At 50.6% G+C, this 23,317-nt stretch overlaps 1 protein-coding gene across 1 annotated transcript in view; it reads left to right on the top strand.

Annotated features, from left to right (window-relative positions):
- Positions 1-3,428: 3,428 nt before the first annotated feature.
- Positions 3,429-23,317, top strand: part of si:dkeyp-14d3.1 (transmembrane protein 132C) — a 65,935-nt gene continuing 46,046 nt past the window's right edge. Inside the window, exons 1-2 of the mRNA XM_068311639.1 lie at positions 3,429-3,885; positions 21,600-22,488. Of these exons, the coding sequence (XP_068167740.1) occupies positions 3,840-3,885; positions 21,600-22,488 (935 nt within the window). The 5' untranslated portion in view covers positions 3,429-3,839. The remainder of the gene's footprint in view (positions 3,886-21,599; positions 22,489-23,317) is intronic.

Raw genomic sequence — 23,317 nt, 5'->3', positions numbered from 1 at the left:
TGAAAGGAAGCGGGGTAGAAAAAGACTTTCATTTGTGTGTCCCCCCCCCAGGTGATGGATGGCGAGGCCTTCAATCTGAGATTAACAGATTACAGCACGTAAAAAAAAAAAAAAAAGGAGAAGAATCTGTTAAACATTTAGTCCGGTTGGGTCCCGTCGGATTTCCTTTCTTTTGAGCAAAACGGGGAGATTTGCAGCGCCGCAAGGCACTCTGGGTCGTCCCGGGGGGGTGATGCATCGAGCAGCAGTTAATTAACGTGAATAAGGAGTATTTTAGGATGCAGTAAAGCAGGACCCACGCGGGTGGGGTTGCTGAAGGTGAAGGTGGATGCGGTGAAACCGGTGAGGAAGCGGAGCGTCCCCCCCCCCCTCCGCAGTGGCAGCTGGATTTATCAGAACCGCCCGGGTCCAACACCCTGTGTGCTGGCAGCGTGTTGTCGAGTGAAGATTGTGGAGGGAAATAATGGGGCCCTCGAAAGGTCAGGAGAAGTTAAGCACCCCCAGAGTAGAGCGTGACACATCCCGGCTGATAACGGGGGAGGAGGAGCGAGGACGGCCCACCTCGAGCCGCCGCGTTATCGCCAGCGCTCAGCCGCCACTCAGCGTTAATGGCACACAGGAAGTCCAGCGGGAACGAGAGCTCCTCCGTCTGACTAGCGCCTCACATTAGCCACAGTTAGCGCGGCGCCGCAGTTTGACATCGTAAGTCTTTCAGCGCGGCGACACAATAAACACCATCGTTAACGAGGCGCCGTAATAATCTGTGAGATTATTACTGCAGTCAGAGCGAGGCTCGGGAGGGAGGGGCCTCCGCCAAGGCTGGGGGGGGCTCACACCGCATGAGAACCAGACAGGACTCCGTGATGACATCACTGCATGAGAACCAGACAGGACTCCGTGATGACATCACTGATGACATCACTGCATGAGAACCAGACAGGATTCCGTGATGACATCACTGCATGAGAACCAGACAGGACTCCGTGATGACATCACTGATGACATCATCCCTCTATGGGGTCAGGAACTCCGTCGCCGCCCCACCTCCACCCGGTCCAGAGGACACGGGGCTGGGACCCGGTCCAGAGCTTCTGGCATCAGACATGAGGGCCTCTCAGTGCTGAGGGTCAGACGAAGGTCAGGCCTCGACCCCCCCCCCCCGCCCCCGGGGGGGGGGCATCAGTCCTGAAAACAGAGCGGCGGCCCCAGAGAGGCAGATAAGTAAATACAGTTTTAATGGGCTGCGAATGGCTGCTGGTAATCTGTGCTGTGGGCGACGGGGGCGACGGGGGGGGCCGGGGCGAGGGGGGGCCGGGGCGAGGGGGGGCCGGGGCTCCGAGGGGGCGCGGCTCTTATTAATGCTCTCATAGATCAGATAGACGGGGGAGGAGGACCAACGGCGCTGATGGATTCGGGCCTCCTGTCGCCCAGATGATGGGAGGACGAGCTGCAGAGGATGTTAAGGTCAGGATGCAGGATGGGGGGGCGGCGGGAGGCGGCGGGGGGGGGGGTTATTATGGATGATGGAGGGACATGATGGAGACACCTGAGGGAACGGCTGAAGGTCACAGGTGACAGAGAGGAACCTCCACAACACCTCCTCCATCTCAGGGTGTTTTAACGGAAACTTCTCCACGCCATCAAACGACCCCCCCCCCCCAGAGGTCGTCACATCCAAACCTCCTGTCGCCACGGCAACACGCTCAGAGATATCTGATCAAACGCCCACTGATGTCACCGCCGGATCGTCTCCAGGTAGATCCTGTGGATGGGACAGTGGGGCACCGTGACCCCCCAGGACACATTGATCTGAGGGGTCACGGTGTTCCGTGGGGGGGCTGAGTGGAGGATGGGGGGGTGAGTCAGACGCTGTCTGGGTTTGAATCACGTCTGTAATTCAACCTGGGAGATGAATCCACCATATGTTCAGCCTGGGGGGGTTAGGAGGGGGTTGGGGGGTCCAGACGATGTAACTTTAGCCTCTGCAGTAGTTCCGAGTGGGCCTCAGTGTGGGGGGGCTCCTGGGGATTGGTGGGCTACCATTGGACGTCTCCCAGCCCCCGTGAGCGATGTTTCCCCGCTGCATTACATCTTGGAAAGTGCCCCCGCCAAAACCCTCCTAACGCCCCCAATAGCCCCAACCCCCCCTTGATGATTTCTGCAGCTGCACCAGATCCAGTCGTTCCCCCCGCTGCACATTCAGGATGGAGGGACGTCTGACGGACGGCAGAGAAACAGAAGAGTCAACCGCGGTGGTGATGAGCCCCCACCAACCAGACAAACGCCACTCTGATGGCGTCCCCCGCAGACACCCCGAAGTGAGACCCCGACGGAGGAACTCGTCTGGGAACGCTCTCAGATGGGGGGGGGAAACCCGAAACTCGACTCACACCTGCTGATGTCATCACCGACCGACTCACACCTGCTGATGTCATCACCGACCGACTCACACCTGCTGATGTCATCACCGACCGACTCACACCTGCTGATGTCATCACCGACCGACTCACACCTGCTGATGTCATCACCAACCGACTCACACCTCCTGATGTCATCACCGACCGACTCACAGCTCATCCGATGTTTTCACGTCGCGTCTCTTCCACCATCTGGCCTCCGCCAGTCGTGTTTAATCAATAATCAATAATCAGAGCCGTAAAGGCCTCAACGAACGACTCCTAACGGAGACGGCGGTTTGATGGCGGCGGAGCCGTAAAGATGACCTCATGAAAACAGCTCGTAACCTTGAAGCAGATTAAAAAACCCACCCAGATGCATGCTGGGACACAGAAGTAGTCCTCCCTGCGTCGGGATCAGGACTGAAGCGTCCACCGCTGATGATGTCATCAGGGAGACGCGTCATTGGTGACTTTTTGTGGCTCACTTCATGATCAGGTGATTTAACGGCGACCCCCCGCGTGACCCCCACGTGACCCCCGGGGGCCGCCGACGTTAATGGGCCATAAAATGACGGGACTGTGTGTGTGTGTGTGTTCAGTGCCCCCACTCACCTCCAGGGGGCAGTAGCCCCCGCCGGGTGGCGCAATCATGCAATCAATCGGACCCGTCCGATTACAACTTCAAGGTGGGGGGGTTCGGGGGGTGTCTGGGGCTGGGGCGCGTTCGGTACCGGACGGTTTGGGTGGAACGCGCCCCCCCGTCCCGGTAGAGAACGCCCCCCTCCCCCTCCCCCATCGACGTGGATTTAAAAGTGACGCGTGGAGCGCTCGCGCCCACTCCACCTGTGACGACCCGTGATGCCGGAGCTCGAGCCGCCGCGCGCGTCTCTCCTCTCCGCGTGGCCACGCGCGTCGGACGGAAGCTCGTGCACACGCCCCACCGACACCGAGGCTCGCGCGCAGCGACGGCCGCGGGGCTCGAACCCGGACATCCGCGGGAGGCTCGAGCCACCTGGTGCGGAGCTGTGACCTCCACCGGACGTCACGGGAGCCGCGCGGGAGTCCGGTGCGTCCGGTTGGACCGGGGCGGGGGGGGCGGTGGAACTTGTTCCCGTCCCCGCGCGTGACGCCGGGCAGCGACCGAACAAGTTCAGGAGCCCGGTGAGGACCGGCCGGCCGGACCGGAGCCGCCCCGCCGGACTCTCCTGTCACCGGGGGGGTGGGGGGTTCTTCCTCTGGACCAGCACCTTTACTCCCCCAGGAGTGAAGCTGCGCGCAAGTTGCGTCCGCGTCTCCGGAGGGACCGGATTATCAGCCCCGGATGAGGCGAGACGCTCCTTCGTCTCCGGTCCCGCACGAAGGATTCCTGTCGCTGAATTTCTGTTGTTGTTGGGTTTCTTTGAGGGAGGGGGGCACTCGGTTCCCTGGGGAGTCAGAAACATGTTGCATCTCCTCACGCTGCAGACGGCGGTCCTACTTTTTGCAGGTAAGATCAATTCTATCCTGTTTACTCTTGAACCTTTATGGGGGGGTGGAATAGGAGATGGGGTAGGGGGGTCTCCTTAAATGAAATCTATTCACATTTATTGTACAACGCGAGAAGAGTTGTTAAATATTTAACCCCCCCCCCCAACACACACACACACCCGGGATTCTGTCAGGTTATTCCTTTCACATTAATCACAGCTGTTTGGGCTCAAGGGCCGGGAGGGGTCGGGGGGGGGGTATTCATTTATTTACAACCTAAAAGATGCACCAGGTGAATTAAATCATTTCTACAGAATGAACCTTAATTGTTTATTAAAGAACTGTTAGAAATAAACTGTTTAAAAGTAATCATGAAGCAAAAGACAGAAAACCTCCAGACACGGTAGAATCCGTTGTGAGTGAATTCATTAGTAAAACATCTAATCATTAAAATAACTACAATCATTTAATCTGTTCCAGCCTGTAAGAAAGCCCCAAACCCCCAAATTATGAAGAAAAAACATGTTTCTACCAACAAATAAAAATGCAGACTTTACCTGTGTGTAATTATACATCATTATTATTATAAATAATTATTTATCATTAATGATAATTAATGATAAATAATGAAAAGAAACGCAAAAGTCACGAGAACACACGATCTACGTCTTTATCCCACCAATGAGAACGAGATCCGGTCTCACTGATGTCGTATCCATCCGCCAGTGGTCTGATGCTAAGGCCATGCTAGCATCCTCGAGTAAATTTCCGCACTGCGTTTGCTAGCTGGTTGGCGTCTCGATGCTGACGGTCGCTGATGAAGAGGAGGAGGGGCTAATGAATGAATGTTTGTGGCAGACGATGATGATGTCATCATTAAGTGTCGTGAAGTCTTTGATGCTTGGACTCGTCAGAAAGATCGTGATTGGTCCTGAGCGACAACCAGATCCACTCCCATGATGTGGCGGCGGCGGCGGCGGCGGCTGATGGTTTGACAAATATTTCCTGTAGAGGGGCCTCGTCTTGTTTCCGGCGATGCCATTCGTCCGTGTTTACTAAAGGGATGTGATGTAACGAGGGGGGGGAAGGAGGGGGCTAACTAGCGGGGGTGCATGTTAGCGTAGCGTCGTAGCATGACGTGGTTTCGGTCTTTAGCCGCTCATGCTGTGAGAGCAGTTTGATTATTTGATTTAAATACGCCGGCACAACTCAACACGCACACAACGGCATGCTAACTTATTCATATCATTAGCCGCTATGCTAACCTCAGCTAGGTGTAGCAGCTGGATGGGTAAAATCATCATCTAGCTAATTCCGTCCAATCAGCGGGAAGCGTCAGGGATGAAAGTAAAGATTAAAAAAAACAGAAAACTTTTCCAGCTTGTGAAATTGGCGGCTGGCGATTAGCATCATCAAGCCCCACCCATCTAGGATGCGCCGAGCTCCTCACCTGGCATCTCAGGTGGAGCCACGCCCCCTGAAGGAAAGTCAATTTAACGGAATAAAATTTTTCTCTGGACACCCGAAACCCACGGAATAATTCTGCTTCGGTTTCGGTTTCCCGTCAAACGGGCGTGACGTGTTCTGGTGCGGGGGTGTAGCTCCGCCCCCTCCTCCTCCCTGTGACCTGACTTAATTTTACCCGGAGACAAAGACTCATCATCTGATTGTACTCGTGTATCAGTTATAATAAAAGCAGAAGAGCCGCGCACGCCGTTTCCCTCCGGGATTGAAGGTCAGGCGTTTCCAGAAAGTCGATGCTAAACGCTCCCCGGCTGCGTCTTGCGCCTGTGCCTCGCTGGCGTCCCGCCTCTGACAGCACGTCTATGATGAGTGCTGACTCACCGGCTTGAAGTGTGCCGTAATGATGTTTGCCATATGCCAAGGCCTTCTCCGTAACCGCGCTGCGTGATGCTAATTGAGCATTGTGTATAATGAAGCGGCGGCGGCGCGCGGCGGCTCGCCGTGGAAACGGATCAGGCTCTCCAGGACAGGTGGGGGAGGACACAGGCGCAGCAGAATGAAGACGTAATTAACGGGAATCTTGTGGAAATGAATCGACGTCTTTCTGTGCGTCACACAGCGGCGGACGCACAGTACAAAGAGGAAACGTGGTCTGTTAGCAGAATGCTAACCTGCTATCTTATGCTAACACAATGCTAACATCGTCAAGTAAATTTCCGCCTGGCGTTTGCTGGCTGGTTGCTGTTGGTCGGCCCTGGAAGCCTTCAGGTACATTAGCATCTGTCATGTGCGTTAGCATCCGGCGCCTCGCCGGGAGTCCTGGAGGAAGGTCCGCCTCTTGGTTTTCTGATCCACAACTTTAACAGAATCAAGCGAGGAGAGTTCAGGCTACACCCCTAAGCCGGCGCCGCCCCCCACGCCCCCCCGTTGGCTGCGGTTCTTTAAATTCTGTGGAATGCCGGCGGTGGGGGGCTCTCCTCAGCGGAGGCTTTATCTGTAATTGTCTTCAGACTGTCCCCCCCCCCCTCGGTGGTCCTTTAAACCCCGAACTCACGTCCTTGAGGAGCGAGGAAGAGGAGAGGATGGGGCGTCTTCAGGGGTGTGTGTGTGTGTGTGTGTGTTGGGGGGGGGTTAACGAGTGTTTGGAATAAGAGCCGAGGCTTCAATAAAGACTATTTTATTCTAACTATAATAATAAACATGAATCCAGTTTGTATCAACTTTATTAGCAGCGTCCTCGTGACGACACACCAGCGTTTGTTTCCTGTTGGTGCTGCTAGCTTGGGAGTTTCAGTTTAGCGCTAATGTATTCTGTGTTAGCGGCCAGAGCGGCCCTTTAAGAAGGTAGTCATGTGACCAAAGCTGGAGCAGCCCCTTTAAGAAGTTAGTCATGTGACCAAAGCTGGAGCAGCCCCTTAAGAAGGTAGTCATGTGACCAAAGCTGGAGCAGCCCCTTAAGAAGGTAGTCATGTGACCAAAGCTGGAGCAGCCCCTTAAGAAGGTAGTCATGTGACCTGAGGCAAGCAACGGGTCACATGACGTCAGAGTGACTCATAGACAGATGTGGAGGACGTCCTGCTTGTTGACAAATACATGTTGATGGTAGTAGCTGCTGTGCTAGCACCTAGCCTCATTAGATCCATTAGCCCCATTAGCCTCATTAGCCTCATTAGCCTCATTAGCCCATGGTTCAGATTGCAAGTGGCTAGTCTCAACTGGACCAGGAGTGTTTTGGCAGAGGCTGCTTCTCCACGCTGGTAGAACAAGGCTGGTTCTTTAGGTTGTTTAGGTTCTTTGGGTTCTTCGAGTTCTTCGAGTTCTTTGGGTTCTTTAGGTTCTTTAGGTTCTTCGGGTTCTTTGGGTTCTTCAGGTTTTTTGGGTTCTTTATGTTCTTCGGGTTCTTTGGGTTCTTCGGGTTCTTTGGGTTCTTCAGGTTCTTCGGGTTCTTTGGGTTCTTCATGTTCTTCGGGTTCTTCGGGTTCTTTGGGCTCTTCAGGTTCTTTGGGTTCTTTGGGTTCTTCGGGTTCTTCAGGTTTTTTGGGTTCTTTGGGTTCTTCAGGCTCTCTCGTCTCAGAGGGAGGTGGGACGAGAGGCTCTCGGCGCCGGCTGCGTTTGAACCTCCCTGCTCTGTAATTACCCGCCATCAGAACCGTTTCACGCCTCAGGTGTGTGTGAACGGGGCACCTTTGTTTATCGAACGTCCGCTCCGTGAGTCGGGGTGAGTGGGCGGGTTCCGATCGCATCACTTCAAGTGTGTGTGGGAGGCGGCGGCGCCCTGACAGGAGTCAGGAGAAGCTTCCTGCCCCCATAAATCCACACATCATGAGTTTAATGCCCTCTAATATTTCCACGCCGCGCATCTGCCCCGTGTTAATTACCTTTTTATAACCGCCGCGATCCCACGTTCAATTTAATCAACTTTCATGATTGGGGAAGGTGAAGGGAGGAAATTGTGTGTGTGTGTGTGTGTGTGTGTGTGTGTGTGTGATAATCGACAAACATGCTGATGCGGTGTTTCTCTCATCGGGGGAGGGTTGCGTCTGGACACCGGACAACTTTCCCATAAATCTGCTGGTGGGGGGAGGGGCTATGGGTGGGTGTGGCTCAGATCCAGACTGTCCAATCACAGTTTATAAAAATAAAACCCCCCCAACAAAATCGGATGTAGAGCTCATGGTTAAAAACACGTCATGATTAGCTGTTAGCGCTACATGGACACGGCCACCAGAGGGCAGTGAGGACTCGACAACGGTAACTATGGCGACGGGAGGAGGGGTTGTAGTAAACAAACTAACAATGACTTTGTTATTGGTTCGGTAAATTTTTTAATATAGAACAGAAAAAACAAATTATTCAATATTTGTGGCAGACAGACGTAAATTGGAGGAAAATGACGTTAAGTTGATTTTTATTTTTCCGTGTAATTTTATTTTTTTTAAACCGATGCAACTCCAAATATCACAAACTGACGTTTACCTGAACACTGTGAGGCTCCGCCCATTTCCACACCTGTCTTTAATGTACGGCGTGAAAGCACAGCTATGCTAGCTGCTCACTTTAAGCTACCTGCTGGCACACCTGCGTTAGCCTGACCAGCTAACACCGTTATCTGACGGCGTGGCCCCGCCCCGGGATCCGAACCCGCGTCTCGGTTCAAATCGGTCCCGACCCGGACGTGACCTGAGAGCGTGTTGGATTCAGGGGACCATGAATAATGTGGGATAATTCAGTGGAAAGCAGCAAACAGGAAGTGCTAACCGCCGGGCTGGACGCGACCACCTCTTGAAGTGGATTCACCCCGGGGGTCACATGAGGCCAGGATCAAATGTCTGCTTCAGACCGCATGACGTAATGTTGGTGCAACACAGGCGCTCCGACTGAGGCGTGAGGAGGAGCTTCATTATTAATGGCCTCAGACGTTCTGCTCGCTGCCCACTGGGCTGTAATACAAACAGTTACATCATTACTATAAAGAACAATTTCAGACAATTTAATTCTTTTCACTGGAGTCTTTCTAAAGTCGACATGAAACTTCTCCGCGTCTCGTCTCCAAATCGTTTGTTCGGCAGGAAACGGGAAGTAGAAGGACGAGGAGATCTTTGATTTAGAGGCGGTCACGTCCCGGCGGGGCGGAGCTTCAGCCTTACCTCCTCCATCCGGATCATATGATCATTTAATTTCTCACTATTATAACTGATGAACTTCTCTTAATCGAGCGTTGGACCATCTCGTCTGTTCGGCCAATCAGCTTACAGCGGCGATTGATCGGTTTTACTCCGAAGGGAAAGACATCGCTCCGACAATAAACATCATTCCCACCTAATTTGTTAATTCTACTTTAATTACTTTGAGATGTTGAGTTTCACATTTAAATATTATTCATCAAGGCCCTCATTACGGTGACCTCATCGCTCAGGGCAACGGTTTCTAATCACGTCGTGATGCCATTAATGGACCGATCCGTTTCCTCCTCCAGCCCCTCGCTAACGATCGGGTATTGATCGCTCTCTTGTTTAAGCGGACGACGACTTCCTGACAGGAAACGCATCGGATGCTTCATTTGTTCTGGAAACACGTTTAGTCTGATTTACAACCTGCATTCTCTAAATGCCCAGCAGGGGGCGACTCCACTGGCTGCAAAAAGGAGTCGATGGGTTTCCGAAGGAATTTCCAGGAAAACGTCAAAATAGCCACCAAACTGCCATCTGAAAACAGGTGGGGTTAGCGTTAGCATCTGTGCTCAACTTCATAGTATATAATCACATTACGTCATAATCGATTGTCGGTTTTCAAAATAAAAATATACGGAAAAATAAAAATGAAGTCTAGATTTTTTTTGTCTGCCCAAATATTGAATAATTAAATCATTAGTAAACCGTTATAACACATAATATAATTTTATCGTACAATAAATCAGAATAAATACATATATTATTTTTTTTAAAAATTAGCCCGTAGGAACCCTCGTGACCCACAATGAGGAAGAAGCAGCTGTGTATTAAAAAATAAAATTTAATTATCATCTTAAAATAGATCCATATTAACTAAATATTCTTAAAATGCATTCATTAATAAAGTTCAGTACAAAACTGGGAATTGTTAATAGTGCTCACCTGATGGTGCTCACCTGGACTCACCTGTACTCTTTTGGCATGAGGCAGATCCCACGAAATGACATCATCATGATGACATCACTGATCCTTCCTTCAGGATTTTATTCTGAATTTTTTTTGTGACGGTTCAGATTTCGGCGTCAATGTTCTGATCAGGTGATGACGATGACGGTTATTTATCTGACGCCCCTGAGCCTCATCAGTCGCCTCCCGTCTATAAAGCTTTATGAGCGCTCACAGCGTTCAGCGTGTTTATGACGGCGCTCATAAGGCCTCCGTGAGGCGGCGCAGGACGTCTTAATCACTCCGCTCGCCGGGATTTCTCCCCTATTATCATTCTTGATGCCTCCCGTCAGCGGAGACAAATCCTTCCCTCCGATTGGCTGAGCAGATTTGATGTGAGTGACGGCGGACAGGCGTCGTCCGACAGCGGATCCACCGGATTGAGAGGCGCTCCTGTTCAGCGTGATGCGAGTCGGATCCTCCTGGATTCCGTCAGACGGGTTCGACGATGATGACGCGAAGGATATCTAAATCGCGATCAATAATTATTACATCCAAACACGATGAGGGAACACGAGCGTTCTTTTACGGGACCGCTCTAATCCTGATTGGAACCTGGACCGTAAATCGTCCCGGCTGATCCCGTCGATCAGACTTATTGGTATTGATGGACGAGTTGGCCAATAAATTATTAGATGATAATAAAATCGGAAGAGCGCTGACAATTTTTATTTTTCAGCCGTAAAAGATATACAAGACGCTCGTAATTTTTTAATCTGCATTATTTGACGTGTGTGTGTGTGTGTGTGTGTCTGATACAGACTCAAATCAAATGTGGAACGATTGGATTCTGTGTCACCAGAACTAAACCAGAACCGGGGTGGAGTCTAAATATCGCTGCTGTCACTTTAAATCCAAAACAACGAGCTCAAAGATCCCAAAACGCCCCGCAGCATGGAACGGGTTCTGTTTGTTCCAGAACCAATCGTCGTCCGTGTGAATAAAACACAGAGTCTTCATCGATTAGGAGACACAGAGCGGATCTGGTTCCTTGGTGCAGGGTTGGGGGTGTCACATGATTGGCGGCGTGGCAGCAGCACGCCATCGCCCCCCCCCCCCCCCGGTGCTCTGCGGCGTCTCCCGCGACAGGAGGCTGCAGGTTTCGCCGGTTCTGATCCGCTATCTGCTCCTGCAGATCCCGCTCTGAACCCAGAGGCCGTCGGTTTCACAGAAACTGGAAAGAGACGCCGAGGAAGAGGAGGATGGTGATGATGATGAAGAGCTGCGCTAAAACACGCCGGTTTAAGCCGTTAAAAACGTTAAAAACGTTCAGCTTCCAGAGAATGAACCCTCCTGACTTCCAACCCATCCCGGCTTTATGCTTCCCAGTCCTCTTTTCTTGGTTGCCACGGCAACCAGCTCCTCCTAATGTCTCATCCGACCGTTGGGCTGCACCTCGGACCACCTGCTACAGGTGCTTCATGTTTTTATCGCTCCGACATCAACAGAAGATTCAACAGTTTCCTTTATGCTCTCCTCCATCACATTTAAACGTCTCCGTTTAAAAGGATGAGCAGAACCACTACGGACCAGAACCACTACGGACCAGAACCACTACGAACCAGAACCACTACGAACCAGAACCACTACGAACCAGAACCACTACGAACCAGAACCACTACGAACCAGAACTAGGTAGAACTAGGTACGGAGGCGGCGTTGGCGTCGGTCCGGAGGCGGCGCTGCCGTTAGCGTCAGTCGGGAGGCGGCGCTGCCGTTAGCGTCGGTACGGAGGCGGCGCTGCCGTTAGCGTCGGTACGGAGGCGGCGCTGCCGTTGGCGTCGGTACGGAGGCGGCGCTGCCGTTGGCGCGGAGCCGTTACCTGGAGGTCAGAAGGTGTCAGAAGTCTCTAACCCAGACCAGAGAACACGACGCGAGCAGCGGGACTGAAGTTTGAACCAGTAACAGTTTACTTCCCGCCACTCCGGAGGGAATGCGCTGAGCGCGATGGGCTGGGGGTTCAGGCGTGTGGGCGGGGGGCAGGTAATTGACGGTGTCAGAGGTGACGGGCGCCACCGGCTGCGGGTCTCTGGATTCATTAACAGCCCAGCAGCCTTTGTGTTCTGCAGCTCGGTGAAGAGGAGCCTGGATGTGATCAAGATGCGTCTCGTCGGCGTAGACGTCCGACATTTGTATCCGTCTTTTGGCGGCGAGGACGCCAGCTAACCCCAGTGAAGAGCAAACGAGGCGTTGCCAAGTTGTTCTTTGCCCTGCCGGGCTGCATTCCATTACGCTGCTGCTGCCGGTTTCACGCTGTTGATGCGGCTTCAGAGGAACGTCGCGAGGTCATCAGATACGATGGATCTAAGGTGGCGTGAAGTGGCGTCGCATAGCACGACTAATTTAGCGCCTTCAGCGGCTGATCAGGAAATCTGTCCACGTTTGGCGTTTCTCCGTCAGGTTGTATTTTTTTTTACGGCCTGTCTGGAACTAACAGAAGCCCTAAAAGGAGGTTTTATCGCTCGGCCAGAGTAGCCCCGCCCCCTTGGGAGGAGGAGACGCGGCCAGAACAGAACGACGTGAAGGGCAGCGGGGCTGTAAATGGAAGAGCACGACTTATCAGAGGTGGTGGTTCATCCAGATTTGACCCCAACGTGGCAGCTTTGGGCAAATAATGTGATCCGACCAACAGAACAGGGACCGGATTCTCCTGATCCGGATCCGGGTTCAAAGTAGTAATTTATTGGTAAACATTTGGTGTTGGCAGTAGATGGCGCTGTGGCGCCCTCAACCTAAGGAGGAGACGGTAGCGTAAGGCGGGGCCGTGAGTCTTTGATGATGTCAGTAGCGGTTAGCAGTTAGCAAAAGAAGACCTGTAATGTCTTCAGACTGATGTTGTCTCAAGTGGTCACTTGACTCAGTGATGGCTGCTCATTGGACGACAGGTGTTCACATTAGCTTCAGATGCAGGTCAGAGGTCGAGGAGGAAGGAGGCCATTCTGGTCATTGTAGGCGTCGCCTTAGAGAAGCTCCCATCATTCAATTCAGTTCATTTTGCATTGGTCAGATCATTAAACAGGATCTCCAGGCGGGTTCCAGGGGGAGAAGGAAAGACCTCCAACAGAACCCAATGTGTCCCACATCAGCAGGACTGGTGGAGGTGAGGAAGGACTTCCTTTACCAGACAGAACCCTTGAGCAGAACCCAAGACTCCAATGGGCCCCAGTTGGTTGCAGAAAGACTATGTGGTTGGGTTGTCTGTTTGGAGGTATAGCGGCATGTCGTCTGCATAGCGACGGTCACACGATCAAGAGAGGTGGAGCCTATCAGGTCACCGATGTGGGAGGAGCTAAAGTTACCACACGCCGTCAGAACTTCTGGTCTCCAGCAGTTCGCTTCAGGAACAAACAAAACGTTCAGCTCTTCCCCCCCAGAACCATAAACAACATTAACTTGGAAGTAGAAGCGCGGCGAGCGGAGGAATTTTATCCATTATTTGATAAGAGAAGAGGAGTTTCACGCTGATTCACAGACGGAAGCTTCACTTTATTTTGGGTAAATCATCTCTCGTCGTATGAAATCCACCGTTTTCACCACGCTCGGAGTTTGCCGACACATTTTAAACACGAGGGAATAAAAGCGCCACGAAGCAGAAACAAGAAGACCTTAAACAATCTTTATTGTTTTCATCTGATCCATTAAAACAAGTTTCACCAGATTTTACGAATACAGGTAAACCTCAGTTTATGTGATCCAGATTCTAGAATCTACAAGCAGGTTTTTTTAGTCCGGGAGTCACATGATGAGGGTCAGCCAATCAGGGGGCGGCTGGTTTCAGGTGTGATGAGCCTCAAAGGGCGGTGCCAGAGCTGCTGGGACGTCTCAGGAATATTCACACACAAATCTTTTATCTTTTATTTGATCAGTTCCACCTAAACAGCAGAGGAAGAGGCTGATTTGTAGAAAAATAAATGGTTGGAATTTAATTGAATTAAAATTAGTTAATTAGTTCCCGAAGTGTCACAAAAAGTTTGATGTAAAAAAAAAATAAAAATGAATGCCTTTATAGCACACAGGAAACAGACATAAACATGTTATTACAGGTGTGAAATAAACTCTTTATTCTCTGGTATCTCAGAGAAAAGCTCTCGGCGTTAGCGTTAGCTTAGCCTGTGGAAGATTAACTCCAGCTGCGAGTGATTTTTCTTTCCGGCTGCAGAGCAGCTCTGCTTCCAAGAGATGTTTGTAGAAGAAGAATTATAATTAGTTTGTGTTTCCTGGCGTCTTTTTCTCGACCCGTCTGAAGCCGTGTCCACGGCGTTGGCTCCTGACGAACTGTCAAGTCGTTCAGATTCTAACCGACTCGTCTCCCAGGGTGTCAAGTGAGTCGCTGTCAGTCATTTAAAGAAAGTGGAGCTTGGCAGCCGGACAGAAAGGCTGTTAAAACTAAATGTGCCCTGCTGGAAATTTTCCTTTAACTCTAAAATATTTTGTGAGCGTGGGCACATCGATTTCCCCACCAACCAGGCCTTGAATAGAAACCTTCCTCTGCCTGAGCTTTTGAGGCGTCCGAACCTGTTAGCAGAATTATCGCGCTGGTTTAAGCTTCATTAATCGTCTTGTAATAAAGATCTAACATTGCGTATAATTTTTAACATTTTTGGACGCATTCCAGACTTCCTTTTGAAATGAATTCTAACCTGTATTTTTTTTTAACATATATATTTAATCGATAAATGAAAAGAGATAAAAGCTTGGAAGAATTCTTCAAGGTCTGTTTGACGTAGAAACGGTGAACTTTTTCTTGTATTTCTCAGCGAGACAAGCGAAATTTTAATTCACATGTGGAAAGAATCTCCGGGTCCTGGTTCTTATGGGGGTTGGCGTTTTGACTCGTGGAGCTGAAAAACGTGAAATCCTGCTTTGGATCAGATTTTGGTGTGTATACATGTGTATCGTCAGCATAGCAGCAGATATTCAGATGGTACTTTACTGTTTTAAAGATGTTTGAGGTTTTTTTTGGGGGACCCAAAAAAAGAAATTAAAATTAAACTTTAAAATTAAAATTTTAATTTAATTTTAAATATTAAATTAAATTAAATTAAATTAAATTAAAATTCATTTCATTTTAAATTTAAATTTAAATTTTAAAATTAAACAGGACAGAGACGGAATCCATGATGTCACTCAAACAGGTTTTCAGGACTTTTTTCCGGCGGCGCGTTGATATTTTTTGGCTGCATCATTTATCATTTCCTCCTCTGCATGTCTGACATGTTTGACTTCAGTTTTAAACGTTGGGGTTGCAGCATTAAAATCCACCTCCCTCACAGATAATACAGCTGTCACACCACAGATGATGGAGATTCAAACCAACACCGGAAAAGATTAAAAAATACGAACTGTTTAATGTAAAACTTTGATGTGTGAACATACAGAATATTTTGCTGAACTTGTTTTTTTTCGCCACAAACAGCAGGAAGATGTTTTAAACAAATTCTGTCTTCATATCTATTCAACTTTATAACAGGAAGTCCCCCCCCCACGTTTCAAAGCAGATTCAGTCTGTTTTGCTCATTATTTTAATATTATTTTAATATATTCATAACTGGGCGTCTAAACTCTGAACACATCCAGATTAATTATTCATCTTATTGTCCAATCAGAGTCGATTATCAGCGTCATTATCTGTGTGTTCATTGGGAGGATTCACATCCGAGCCTCCAGCCTTCGGAGGTTCACCCCCCCTACGTGGGTGACCTTGTGGGGGGGGGTTACCAGTAGATTTGGGGGGGGGTGTTGGATAAACAAGCACTTGAGCGTGAGGAACACGAGTCTCTCGTTTACAGGCTCACGCCTCGCTGGAGAGAAAAGATGTGGAGGAATGTCCCCCCCCCAGCTCACAGAAGCTCCTTTAATTAACTTTATGGATTTGAGGCGTCTTGTCTGCCGGTTCCTCGCTAAAGCCCCCGCCCCCTCGCTAAAGCCCCCGCCCCCTCAGGTTTGGCTTTGGCTAAAACACAGACGTCTGAGCTCTGAGTTGTGTGAAAGTTTCTTCAGACCGAACGTGTCTTCAGTCCATCGTCCTGTCAGGGGGGGTCCAGTGGTTCTGAGCCCCCCCCCCGGTGACGCTGCCTGGCGAAGGCGCCGGTATTTAGCCTGATTTACGATGTGGTTTTGCTCTAAAGGCCCCTGTGAGGGGAGGGCATTCATTAAGGGGCCCGGTCCGTGTGGGGGAGAACACCGGAGGGGCATACTGATGGGGGGGCCACAGATCTGTGCTTGTCTGCCCCCCCGACCCCAGCCGTCAACCCCCCCAGCCATGTGCAGCGGACGGCACAAAGGAGGCGTTGTTCCTGCCCCCCCACGGGGTGCTCCCTCTGCAGAAACATGGGGGCCCCTCCCAGCACCTGTAGGCCCCTGGCAGCGTCGCTTAATGACGTCCCCACTGACCTGGGGGGGGGGGGGCAGTGCGGTGTTTACTCTTCAGCGGTCGATACCCTTTAATCCCAGAGATGATGCTTTCTCTCATGAACTCAAAATACCCCCCCTCACCCCCCTGCCCCCCCCACAGCGCAGCCACCGGCCCATTACTCTTTATTAGCTCTTAGCGTCTTAAATGTGACCATCCATTAGAGGAGAGGGAACAAACATCCCAGCGGGTCCCTGGGTAGTCTCCAACACACACACACACACACACACACACACACACACACCGACACACACACTCACACACACACACACACACACACACACACATCAGTTGCTCTGCATTGAATGCAGCTCATCTGAGTCACCTGAGCTCCAGTTTCCAAACTTATACAGCCCCCCCCCCCTCTAGGACCATTCCTCATCATCATCTGGTCTGGGGGGGGCAGACCTTTATCTCCCTGAATGATTCCTCCCCATGGGGGCCGGCGTGAGGTAAACCAATCGATCGATTCTCCCCCCAGTTTCTCTTCTCTGAATTTCTGGGCGGCTGAAAATCATAAATCCTCCCCAGATGATTGGAAGGAAATAATCTGATTATCATTATAATAATCTATTATTATTATTATTATAATAATCTATTATTATGATCTGATTATTATTACTATTCTAATAATCTGATGATTTTTATTATAATCTATTATTATGATCTGCTTATTATAATAATCTGTTATTATTCTATTAATTGGATTATTCTAATAATCTGAGTATTATTCTAGTAAACATTCTTATTATTCTGGCTGAAGTGTCACCAAACCCAATCGCCTTCATTAATCGGACATGGTGAGAAATATGATGTGGGTAATTCAGCGGGACGGGGGGGCGCCGCTCTCATCCCTCATGTTTAACCAGCGGTCTGTTTGGCATTCATGGAAAAGCTGGGAATGATTCTGGGGTCAGGGGGGGGGTCAACAAGGGTGCCGTTGAAAATTCCAAAAACACGTTTTCTCGTTATGATGGGATGTTTTCTGTTGATGGAAAAAAAAAACCCCCATGTGGGGCGATCAATAAAGGATAAATCTCCGGGGGGGGCTCTTACTGTTGAACTTGATGTCCTTGTTCTTATTTCTCTCCGGTCGTGATGGGTGTGATGAAGCGGAAGGAAATGCATCTGGCCAGCACTCCGCCCGGTGACAGCCAGTATTATCAGGACTGGGGGGCGGGGGGGCAGCAGCGTGGCCCCTCCCTCCCTGGTGGCCTCCATTGTGAAGGCTGCTCAACGCTCCGCCGCTCCTATCCCAGCTCCACACGTCGTAGCGTAGCGCTGATAGCATGACTGAACCGGGTGCTGCTCGGCTAGTTAGCGCCCGTGTGGGACCTGGACCCCCCCACCTCACCCCCCACACCTCACCCCCCCCCACGCTTGGAAGCCCTGCAGATAAAATACCTGCATGAGCGAGAGTGGCGTCAGGTTCAGTGACAGGACGGCTAATTGCATCTGGAACTTTACAGGAAACATGTTCACCGTCACTTGTTCACCGTCACGTGTTCATCGCCACGGGAGGAAGTCAGACACAGATCCATGTCAGGTCGACCCCCCCCCCCCGCAAAATAAAATTATCCTTCAATCATTATCTGCTCGTCCCCATGCTGATGGAAAGTCGGTATTTTATTATTCTGCGAAAAGTTCCTGGAGCTTCACAGATTAATGAGGATTAAGAGAAATTACCCCCCAACAAGTAGATCCTCCACAAACAAGTTCTGGCAGTAATAGATATAGTTATTATACAGTTATAGATGATGTTATAGTTATTATATAGTTACTATATAGTTCTTTGAGTTACAAGTCATCAGTGAGACCGGATCTCGTTCTTTACCGCGTGTTGGCGGATGGATACGACATCAGTGAGACCGGATCTCGTTCTTTACCGCGTGTTGGCGGATGGATACGACATCAGTGGGAGTGTATCTCGTTCTTTACCACGTGTTGGCGGATGGATACGGCATCAGTGAGAGTGTATCTCGTTCTTTACCACGTGTTGGCGGATGGATACGGCATCAGTGAGAGTGTATCTCGTTCTTTACCAGCTCCTGTAGTCGTTATAATTCCTGGTTAGAGGGACACAAACGTCTGCATCTAGTATCATGACGATCCATCCCATAATTGCTCTGTCATTTCTATCCAAACCACACATGTGATTGTCAGGACGGTGCGGCGTAAAGGTCATGTGATCACCTGAATCAATAGCGTAACGGCGGTGCTTTCTGAGCGGCTGAACGATCGACACGCGTCTCCATCCATTAGTGCGCCCTGCAGGTACATCGGCCGCCGTCACCCTCCGTGTTTATCGGAGGTCGGGTCGGCGAAACGCGAGGAGGAGCGGCCAAGAAAAGAAAATCCATTTTTATTAAAATTAGAAGTGAAGAAAGAGATTCAAACATTTGGATTCAGCATAAAGCCGGCGCTGCTTTACAGTTTAATGCCACACAATGGGGGGGTTTAATTATACATGATGTGGATCATAAAGCTGTGCTGAAATAGACATTTTCCTCAGTTGAATTATCATTATTTTTCTTTTGCCTTTGCAGTTCTGTGAGCTGCGACCCCCCCCCCACCACCACCACACACACACACACACACACACACTCCTTATTAAAGGTTCAGCGCCACGTCAGCAGGTTTTTCCGTTAGACCCGCCTATGTGACAGGTATGACACTGGATGTAATCACATCACAGTGTGATTGTAATTTCAAGCGCTTTGAAATGTCTGTTGCCATGATTAAGCGCTCTATGAATAAAACTTGATTGATCATATATAATTTATTGATTACATCAATCATTGAAGCAATTTCCTGAAAAAGCTTTGGGGGCGGGGCTTGGGCCAGGTGAGATAAACGGGTGTAACTTCAGCAGGTGAAACTTACGAATTAGCAAGGCTAGCTTGCTAACTAATGACATGCTAATGAGGGGTCAGCTGGTGGGTTCACAACAAGCTTAGCTGATTAGCTTTTTTGAGTCTTCATGCTAAACTAAGCTAAGCTAAGCTAGCAGCTTCATATTTACAATAAGGACACAAGACGTGTTTCACGTCTGTTACATAAATCTGTTTCCATTACGCTAAATCTCTGCTTACGACGTTTGGAGTTACGTCGTTTTCAATTATACGTCAATATATTACAAATTTTAGGGGAAAAAAATTTTTTTTTAATTAAAATTTTTTTTAAAAATTATAAAAAATGTAATTGTCAGCTTAAATAGATTCATATTAACTAAATATTCTTAAAATACATTCATTAATAAAGAAGTGGAAGCGATTAGCGGCGTTAGCTGAGGTTCACCACTATTGAACAGACACCTTAGCGCCGCAGCGCTAATCATTTTAACGCCCGGTGAAGCGTGAAGGGGGGGCGCCGTCACCGGTGTAAATATTTAATGTCATGTGACACGGGTCACCTGTGACACAATCACTCAGGTGTCTGATTGCATCATGTCAGAGTGCCGGGGGGGAGGTGCCACAGCTGGGGGCGGGGCCACAGCGGTTCTAAAGGAATGATGTTATTAAGACGGAGCGCCTACAGCTCTATTCCCTCCTGGGGGGGGGGGGGGGATCTGAGCTCCACACCCGCTGCACAGAAAAACAAAGAACCGCAGGAGTTGGAGAAGTAGGTTTGTTCTGTGTTTTTCAATTTTGCCCCCCCCCCCAGAATAAAGAAGGCAGCGATTCATCTTCAAATGGCTGCAGTATGATTTATTAATTCCGATCCACCCCCCCCTTCTGATTATTCCCAATGTGGGCTCACCACAGATTTCCCGGCTTTATTTGATTTGAGGGAGGATTATTTTCTGGTTTATGAATGCAGCGTCGGGCCTAAACAACGTTTGCATGTTTATGTTGACACACACACACACACACACACACACACACACACACACACACACACACACACACACACACGCCTACAGGCCTGCATACGTCAGCCTCCAATCCAAACAAAGCGTGGATTAAAGATGCTGAGGAGTTGACTTTGGGATTAGCGCCCGTGTCACCGGCGTGTCCTGATCCGTGTTCTTTGCGTGTTCATCTGGAGCAGCTGTTAGCTGTTAGCTTTTCACGGTGTCGCTAGAAAGTCGTCGCTCTCTCTATTCAGAATCTGTTCTTGCAGGTTTTCTGGAACCGTTAGCTAAGAATGCAAATTAGCGAGGCTACTGGAACAGCTAGCTTGCTAACTAATGATGACGGCAGATTTTTCATGCATTAGCATAAGCTAAGCTAAGCTAAGATAGCAGCTTCATATTCACTTGTTACATAACTCTGTATTTTGTTAATGAACAGACATACAGGAAGTCTGCTGCACCTTAGCATTGTAGCGCCAATAATGCTAACGTGAGGAGGGAACGCCATCACCAGTGTAAATATTTGACGGAGGTGTCATGTGACACGATCACTCGTGATCGATCGAGGATCGAAGATTCTTTCGGACCTTAATTGCTTTGTTTTTCCGTTTCCATGGTTACACGTAGAATGTAGGCGGGGTTTGCCACAGATCAGATTTTAAATTTTATAAATCTATTCATTGTTATACTTTGCATGTTGTTGCAGGGGGTGGAGCCTATCCCAGCTGACTGGTTGGGAGGCGGAGCTTACACTTGATTCATCCAAAATAGCCAATCGCGCTCGGAGGAGTGAGACCACTAGTAAACAAACAAACATCAGCTGACTGATGCGTCGAATGAGCCACCGCTGCTCCAGGGTTGAAGGTTGGATTCCGGGTGGGGGGAGTGGGGGTACGTGGCAGCATCGAGGTCACAAACTCGTGTCTGATTGGTTAACTGTCAGCGCATTGATTTACAGAAGCGATGGGGGCGGGTCGTCTCGCGGCTGAGGGGGGGTAATCACGCAGCAGATTGCTCTTGAGCAGAAGGTCAGAACCCACTCTCCATGTGATTAAAACCCTCCTGACGGGGGCAGCTCCGGAGGCGGCGCCGCCGCATTCCTCAACGCCAAAGGGCAAAACCGCAAATCAGCGTCTGGTTCCTCATTGGACAGGAAGTCAGACGTGGTTGTGCAGAACCTTTATGGATCTGAGGGGGGCTGAGGGAGGCAGGATCCACTTCCTGGACCCGGATCCGTTACAGGACGTGGTTCTGCTGAACGTTTGGTGTCGTCTTACACTTTGTGTTGCTGCTTTTGAACCCGACTCGTCCTCCTTTCTGTCTCCTAGCTACCGACGGCCGGGTCCAGGAGGGGCTGCAGAGGTACTCGTCCATCTCCACCTACCTGCCAGTCAACTACCAGGTGCTCAACGCCGACTCGGCGTTCTTCCTGAAGGAGGCCAACCAGGACTTCATGAGGAACTCCAGCCTGATGTCGAGGACCGAGCCCTTCTTCATCTACCAAGCCAGGAGCCTTCCTTCGGTCAACGCCAGCTACGGGCCCCTGTCGTTGGAGCAGCCGGTCCCCCTGGAGCTCCTCCAGGGCCCCGGCGCCTTCCCGGCCTCCTCCGTCTTCACCTTTAACTGGAAGGTGCAGACCTTCATCATGAACACCAGGATCCACCTGGCCAAGCCCAGGGTCCAAGTGCTGTTCTACGTGGCGGGCAGAGACTGGGACGACTACAGCGCCATCCACAGGCTGCCCTGCGTCCGCATGTTCGCCTTCCACGAGACGCAGGAGGTGCGGGGGACCTGCCAGCTGAAGGGCGAGCTGGGGCTGTGCGTGGCCGAGCTGGAACCCCTGGCCAGCTGGTTCAGCCCCCCCAGCGTGGTCCCGGGGCGCCAGAGGACCCCGGAGGCGTCCGAGGGGACGCCGGTGGAGCTCTACTACACGCTGCAGTCGGCCGAGTCGGGCGAATGCCACTCGGACGAGGCCCGAAAGGAGCAGTTCGTCCGCTCCGGCCAGGAGGGGGCGTTCGGTTCCTACACCTCCACGCCGCTCAGGAGGATCGGCGGGGTGAGGCTGTACCCGGACCCCGCCCCGCCACCCCTGGCTGAACACAGGCTGGATCGTAATTTTGTGGTCATGGTTCCGTCGGTACCCATGAGGCAGCGGGAGACGGTGTCGGCTTTCATCTCGGCGTCGGCCCGCTCCCCCGTGGAGATGTTTACGCTCAGGTAGGAACTGTTTTCTTCTGTTGTTCTGCGAAGCGGCTTTTCCTGTCGGACTCACGCTGGGAAACTCGCTGGACTCCCGCCTCTCCGCCGTCCTGTTGTTGTTTCTCAGAAATACTAAAAACTACGTCCACGATGTTTTTAAAAGATGCGCTGAGACGAGACCGAACCGCGTCCTGTTCCCGTCGACCAGCTGAAGGCCAATGAGAGGAAACGGACAGCTGTCTGTTCGCACCCGCTACACGCCTGTACACGTGTCTACACGCGTGTAGCGCCAGCCCCCCAGTGTTTGAATGTGTTTGTGCTGAAATAACGACGAGGTCGCTGTCGGTCGTATGTTCCTCTACATCCATCATCCATCAGACGGATGGATGGTCGTAGGAAATCGGACTGCCTTCTCTGCGACTCTTCATCGTGATTTGTCGTGACTCGTCATCGTGACTCTTTATCAGTACTCTTTGTCGTGACTCTTTGTCGTGACTCTTCGTCGTGACTCTACATCGGTACTTTTCTTGGTGATTCTTCATGAGTGACTCTTCGTCGTGATTCGATGTCATGACTCGTCGGCGTGACTCGTTGTGACTTGTCAGTAGGATTCATTGTCATGACTCTGTCGTGACTCTTCGCCGTGACTTGTCGGCGTGACTCTTGACTCTCTGTCTTGACTCTTCGTGGTGACTGTGGATCCTGTCTTTGTGAACCCCGTTGGTTGGTTCCGCCCGCCGCTCCGCTCCGCGTCACGTCTCACCTCCTCGCCTCCCATGATGCTCAGCGCTTCCTGCTGGGATAATTGTGATGCAATTAAATCCCATTTCAGCTGCTTTTAGCAGCC

The sequence above is a fragment of the Antennarius striatus genome, chromosome 3 (assembly GCF_040054535.1).
Source record: "Antennarius striatus isolate MH-2024 chromosome 3, ASM4005453v1, whole genome shotgun sequence".
NCBI lineage: Eukaryota > Metazoa > Chordata > Actinopteri > Lophiiformes > Antennariidae > Antennarius > Antennarius striatus.
This window is presented reverse-complemented; position numbering and strand designations above follow the sequence as displayed.